The sequence below is a fragment of the Zalophus californianus genome, chromosome 9, assembly GCF_009762305.2.
Source record: "Zalophus californianus isolate mZalCal1 chromosome 9, mZalCal1.pri.v2, whole genome shotgun sequence".
NCBI classification, from domain to species: Eukaryota; Metazoa; Chordata; class Mammalia; order Carnivora; family Otariidae; genus Zalophus; species Zalophus californianus.
Window position 1 is genome coordinate 133827657 of NC_045603.1, and position 6916 is coordinate 133834572.

The 6916-nt window shown below is 49.1% G+C and overlaps 1 protein-coding gene across 5 annotated transcripts in view; it reads left to right on the forward strand.

The window, feature by feature from the left end:
* SFMBT2 (Scm like with four mbt domains 2) overlaps positions 1-6152 on the forward strand; it is a 230237-nt gene extending 224085 nt beyond the window's left edge. For 4 of the 5 annotated variants that reach the window (XM_027595002.2, XM_027595005.2, XM_027595004.2 and 1 more), the window contains exon 21: positions 1256-6152. In XM_027595002.2, the coding sequence (XP_027450803.2) occupies positions 1256-1396 (141 nt within the window). In that variant the 3' untranslated portion in view covers positions 1397-6152. The remainder of the gene's footprint in view (positions 1-1255) is intronic. The other variant, XR_003520061.2, reaches the window with a different exon arrangement.
* The last annotated feature ends 764 nt before the right edge of the window (positions 6153-6916 follow it).

Sequence of the window (6916 nt, forward strand, 5' to 3'; positions counted from 1 at the left end):
TGCGCTTGCGTCGGTGCCTTTAGGGTTGATGCTTAGTTTTTATGGCTGCTGCACTTACTAGGGATTATGAGCGCATCGAGGTGCCGTTTGAAACTGATCACACACTACATTATTCTTATTCCCTACCAGCAGTCTTCCCAAGGCTAACCTTTATGCCCATTTGGGGTTGTTTTTTGTTTGTATGCTCTTGGAATTTTTAAGACAGCTAAATAAACCCTTGTCTGAAGAAAATAGCTCCCTGTGTGTAACTCAGGATGCATGATGTCGGAGATGCCCGTGTGCAGCGGTAGGACTAGTAAGTCTCCGTGGCTTACGGCAGCCCTGGGCTCACCACTCCTCCACATGGCAGAAATTCTAGTTTGCTGGGTGTGGTTTGTGCTCTCCTTGTACCACTGGTCTTTATTGTTACCTTCTCTTACTTCCTATGGAACGTGAAGACTGTCTTGGAGGATAGGAGGAAGGGATTGCACTTATAACCCAATCATGCAATATCTACATAAATAAACCCAGTTTACGATAGGAAGCAAGCTGGCGAAGAGGCAGAGATGTCCAGTGTCGGGGGATCTTAAAGCTTTGGGGTGGGCCTTGTCCCTGCCTCCTGCAGTGAATGCAGCCTAACAGTCTGATGACTCTGTCCTCGCCTGGGCCCGGTGCACGGCTTCAGAGAGCTCACGAGGACAAGACCCGGATGCAGACCGCGCACACCTCGTTCTGGGTGGTGTGTGTGTGTGCAACTGGAGACGCGTGCCTTTGTGTGTGTCTGAATACCCGAGTTGTCCTCAGTAGCCAGCTGCTCTGGGTGGTGGTACAGCTCGCCAGCATCTTGTCACCCGTTTTGATGGTGAAATGTCAGACCTTGGCAAGGAAGAGAGAGAGCTTAGTAGAGCGCTCTTTCCTAGTGCTCACGTGGAGTCACAGCAGAACTCGAGAGGGACTGGGGCGGGGGCCGGGGGGCGAGGGGGCTCTCCTGGCCAGGGGCCGGAAGCTTGGGGAAGAGGAGGTCCTACAGCAGCTCACCTGTTCCACCCCCTCGACCCCACCGGCCTAGGCATGTGAATTTCAGAGTAGCCAGAATTTTCGGAGCAGACCCGTTTTATTAACCAGAAAGATGAGAGAGTCCTCAGGCCAAGTTGGTATGTCTGCCAGTGCTCTCCTGAACCGAAAGGCCCTTGGCCCCCAGGATGAAGTCTGCTGTGACAGAGGCCGTCCCTTGTGCCCGGTGCCTTGGCTCTAACGTGGCTTTGTCTCCTGGCAGGACATTGATGGGCAGGCACTGCTGTTGCTGACCCTCCCCACGGTGCAGGAGTGCATGGAGCTGAAGCTGGGGCCCGCCATCAAGCTGTGCCATCAGATCGAGCGAGTTAAAGTGGCTTTCTACGCCCAGTACGCCAACTGATGCTGCCCTCTTGGGAGCCGACCCAGCGTCGTGGTGATGCGGCGTTGTGGGAAGGTTTGGGGACCGACGCTTTCTTTCTTGGGTGATACGAGCTGGCACATACAACTGAGTAGCAGCGAAGAGCAAGAAGCACGGACCTCCTTCACCCTCCGGCCTGCGTGATAGTACCCCGTTTTCAAGGACACCCAGTGCCACGGTGCTGGCTCCTGGAGGGGTGGGCGCTGCGGGACATGGAAGAGCGTCTCTGTGCGTCCACGACTTGCCTTTCTCCCTCGGAAACCAGGCAGCTCCCCGTGAAGGGCTTTCCTCAGACACGGCCCACTTTGCTTTGAAAGCGAAGGCACAGTTGATGTCTTTTCTGAATGTGCCCAGGGAGGACACGGGCTGGTGGTTTTGCTCTGGTCGTTCCAGACGCTTCTTCCGTGACAACGCCCAAGGGGCCGTGGCTGCGTGGCTCTCAGTTTGATCTTGGTGGCAACTTAGTTCTCAGACACACTTGTTGCAGGATGCGGTTATAAAAGGATGGGCTAGACCTGCATCACCTGTCACAGGTGCCTTTTAGGAAGTGGGGGGGGCGTGAAGGCAGGCGGCATGTTGCAAGGAGACCGTTCTTCCCGAGTGACAGACATCCAGAGCCTGTGGAGAGTTCCGTTTGCAGTCTTTTATAGAACCTCACATAATTGCTCACTTTCTCATTTAATTGTGACCAGATCAGGGAGTGATTCCTTTAGTCTGTCGGGAAATGCTGAGCTGTGTATTGAAGGAAAAGTTTAATGTCAGAGACGAGTGGGAAGAAGCTTCGGGAAGCTTTTAATAAACCAGCTGTGTCCCCGTAGAAGGATCCTGCAGTGAGTCTGTCGGTGAGACTGGCTTTGAGTGCCACTCGGATCAGCCCGGCCCTGGGACGTCCGACGGGAAGCAGGGCAGCCACCTGGCTCAGCCCTGCTCTTCTGCTGGCCCGGCTGACGGCCCCCTGTGATCCTGGATGACCACATCACTCTGGAGCCTCTCGTCCGCCTCCTGCTAAGGGAAGAGTCTCGATCCACCAACGTGAGACATCGTAGGTGAGAAAGAATCACATCAGCACAGTGTTTACTGTTTCCGGCAGCCCACTCTGGCTTGGAAGGTGCCAGTGACGTTTCTTGGGCAGTTTTCATTAAATCGGTGAAGTCACTTGTAGAGAGATCTGGGACTCTTGAGCATTGGCTGGGTTTTTTTTCTTTTTTTTTTTTTTTTTGGTACCAAGCACTTCATCTGCGTATGCCTGTGAGGGACCCGGTGTGCTCACTCCAACCTGAATGGGCGGCCCTCCTCCGTTGGGAAGCGTCCAAATGCCTTTCGACACACGTGCAAGGAAACGAGACCTTGAGAGTGTCTGGACATGGACATGGAGAGGAGCACGGCCTTCTGCTGCTCTTGTGCTGTAATTACCTTGATCTTTTCTCCTCGATCGGTCTCCACTGCTGGCGGGCCGTCATGGGGTGGGCTGCTGAGCTGTCCTGTTTCTGCACACATTGTAAAGCATGATTATCTGTCACATTTTGCCAAGTTTGATGACTAACGCTAACCTTTATTCACAGTCTGTCCCTGTTAACAGATGCAAATGGAAAACCGATTTTGCCAGGTGAGTTTTTCCTCTCCAGCCTAGCTGATTTCTCCCACCAAGTTTGAAGTGTTTGGCAAGTGGGTTTGCCTGGGGACCTGTGCCGGAAGGACCAGCGTCCCACACCGGAAGCTCCCGTGGTGACTCGTGCGTGGCTCGCAGTCGGGGCTTCTGTGTCCCCACACCGAGGGGTCCGCCACCTCCTGGGTTCCCACTCCCTGCCTTCTCAGCCACGTACTTTTAGCCTTATACGCTCAGCCTGTGGAGTCGACTGGAAAGGGTATCCATTTCAAGATCTTTGGCATTTTCCCTGCGCTGACTCACTCGTGATCCTTCACTGTGGCCTTTTCAAGCTGAGCTATTCCTGTCGCATCTGAAACTGGAGCGAGGGGGTGTGGTGGCTGCAACGTAACGTTGTGCTTTCAGAACGGATGTCCCCTCCCCGTGCCCTTTCAAGGAAAGGCGTGGGGGAGGAGGTGCTACATGGGATGAGGCAGATCTTGCAGGCGTCCCCGGAGCTGGAAGGCCTCCCCTTGGCAGCCCGGGCAAGACACGGCCACCGTTGCTGCGGAAGCTTCCTCCTTCCATGTGCCCGACACCTCCTTGTCCTCAGTCCCTCTCTGTGCGGTGATCTGTCACTTCACCCACGTCCACGTAATGGTGCGTGGTCAGCAAGACGTGGCCGGGGCCAGAGGCAGAGGGCCCGGCTCCGGGGTAACCATCACGAAGGTCCTGTATGTGTCCCCTCCTGGCCCTCCAAGAGCCAAGAAACCTTTCAGGGCCAAGAAGATGCCTTTGCCGTGAGTGTCGCCACCGTCCTCCTGAACCTGGCTTCTTTGGGGGATTTCCACTGGTGGGTGTACTTCCTGCTGGTAGCAAGTTGGCAACGGAATGGTGAGGTGGTGTTCGTTCCTCTGTAGGATGCACCTCACGTCAGCTTCTGTCTTATCAGTAGGGCCAATTTCCAAGGCACATTTTACCGTCTTGTTACTGTGTCTCTTGAGGCAGGAAATGCTGATTTTACACCTCTACCCACCGCCCCCCCCAGTACCACCACAGCACGAGCCGAACGTTTCTCGGTTGAAATGCCAGCAAGTGACGCCTCTCCCCCGTTTCTCTGTCCCCAGACACTTCAGTCTCTGCTCTGTCTCTAGGATGATACTTCGGGACCAGAGTCCTGTCTTCTGCATAGCCAGGTCCTGCATACGACACGCCGCTCTTTACCTCCCGTAGCTGGTCGAGAAGCGTGTCTTCCTCTCCTGCCCAAGCGGACACTTGGCATTCTGTACAGTGTGTATAACTTGAGAAGCAGAAATGCGGCCTTGTCCGTAGTGGTGACAGTCATCACGCAATCCCACCCAGAAACTAAGGGAGCTGGTTTGGCCCCTGCCCTCTTGACTGCATCTGTACTGTGTTGGGAAACTATCCTACCCACAACGCTATAAACCTAAAAAGAGCAGGTACGGCTGGCATTGCAAATGAACTTCTTTGCATTTCCAAAACAAAAACAAAACAAAACAAAACAAAAAACAACCAAAAAAGGAAAATGGAAACCAGTTTCCTTCAAGTTGCATCATCCAGAGAACTCATCCATCGCTTTTAAAATTAGGTTCATTTGATCAAAGTTTGACTCACACACAGCGTTTGGGCTGTGCAGCGATTAGGTTGCTTTCACTTATTTGATCGTATTTGAAGGAGTATTTCCTGTGTTTGCTTTCATTGGTTCCTCAGTACATTAAAATGACTCAAACCTTTGACCCTGCCCCCTCTGACCCTCGCTGTAATTTCTGGAAAGTTGGTTTGGATCAGTCTTTGAAGCTTGGTCTGAGTGTCCTGACTCGTCTCTTAGAGTGCTGAGTGTTGTGTCAAGCAAGTTCTGAGATTTGCCTTTTATCTTAGACCAGACACCTCTCTAGGAGCCGTTCTCCCTTCGTTTTGCAAGCACTAGGGGTTTTTGTAACTTCTTACGTAGAACACCCATTTATGTTTATTTCTGTATATAGAACTATAAAAACTGTATCGTTAAAATCTTTGTTGTGGTTTGAGCACCATTGTTGCTTTTTAGTTAAGGTGGTGAATCTAGGATCCAAGTATTCGATTCTGTCTTTAGAAAGCTGTGATCGCGTGTGCAATTATTTCTGAAGGGAAAGATAGTAAATTTAGGTCTCTGTAGTTTTTAAGGAAGCAATCGTGGAAGAGATAATACATACACTGCCCGTTGTGTTTTGGTGCAATAACGAATAGCAAGGAGAAGCTCTGTCTTCAACTATGACAATGTAATGATTCTCTTACTCGTTTCCTGTTCTTTTCTGTTCAAAGAGTTTTCTGGAAATGGCTTTCGTCCCTTTAGCTTGGTTGAATATTTCAGTTGGTTCTCATAGCTTTCATCACTAGAGTTGGTTTACAGGTATTCCAAAACACGAATGCGATAAAATCGAATTGTGCTAGTTTTGACCCCCTGAATTTACCTAAGAAGTGTAATTGCTGACACATGATGCTGCTTTGGGTTTTGGTCAAAAGCATCTCTAGTTCAGTTGGTAAGAACTAACCCAAACAATTTCCTCAGCGGTGGTCTTTCCATCTTCCTGGTTGGTTTTAAATGCTGAGGATTCCGTACCAGCGAGCATGTCAGTCTTAGGCAACCAAGCCAGAGTGGTGCTCCCGTGGGCCTGGCGGATACCCTGAAGAAAAAGTAAAGTTCTGGGACCAGGGTTTGCTGAAAACCGGCTTATGATGGGAAATTGGAAATAATTTTTTTTAAATGACAGAAGAAAGAAATCATCTCATTTTTGTTCACGATGGGAGCTAGCATGATATCCAGAAGCATAAACTATCCCTAGTCGTGAATGTCAGAAGCCCTTTTACTGTTTTGCATTCCAGTTTGAGTAGTTTGTATTGAAATCTGATTCATTTCTTGTGTACGTTGCAGTGTGTAAAAGGAAAAAATCGTGTTCTTACTTTTGGAATTTGCAGGACAAAGGGCATGTTGTTGGTTTGCTGGAAGATTGTATTCTGTATATATGTTTTCATGTAAATAAATGAAAATCTATATCAGAGTTATATTTTAATTTTTATTCTAAATGAAAAGAAACCCTTTTTACTTGAAAAAGTTGTAAGCCACATTGTTAATAAAGTAAAATGAGTTCTATGGTGGTGTGTGTCTTTCTATGTAAGGTCACTAAATATTATCTTTAGGGTTTGCGTTTTGTTCCATTTGTCTTTTCCTGCTATGCACTAAAACGTGTGTGTGTAGGGTTTTAATAACCATGGTTCTGAAAGTCCCATGCAATCTTTCCGAGTTACCCGGTAGCTTTGGCACTTTTTATTCAAGGCACTTGTGTTTATTCTTTTTATTGGAACATTACAGTGTATTGTACAGAATCGCCTCTAGGCTTTCCCATGGTCAGAGATTGGGTTCTTCTGTGATTGCCTCCTGCCTCAGGAGGAAGACGACTTTAAGTCCCCCCGCCACTCCACACTAAGCGTTGCTGAGGGGCAGAGCCAAGGCCAAGGGGACATGCATTCAGGGGCAGGTGGTGGAGGAACATCCCCTTCTTCTGACCCTGGCCCACCTTAATCATCCAGCTTCTCTTAAGGTATATTATGTTTGCCCCTACTGACAAGCAGGTTCTGTATAGAGACATTTTTGTTGTGTTCTCTTTTGAATTAGGAAAAGAAAGCTTTTTCCATCAGTCCATCTTTACTACCAAAAACAAAGCCTATGACGGTAGACAAAAATGGGGAGCATATTGTTCATTTTCCCCAAATATACTAGAAACAAAGAAGTCAAAGTTATAGAGCTGAGTAAATAAGATTATTATATTTCTATTTGTGCGTGAAGATCCTTGATGACAAAGAAATGTAGACTGGATATATAATCAGATAAAGTGGAAGGTGAACACTTCCGGACCTCTCAA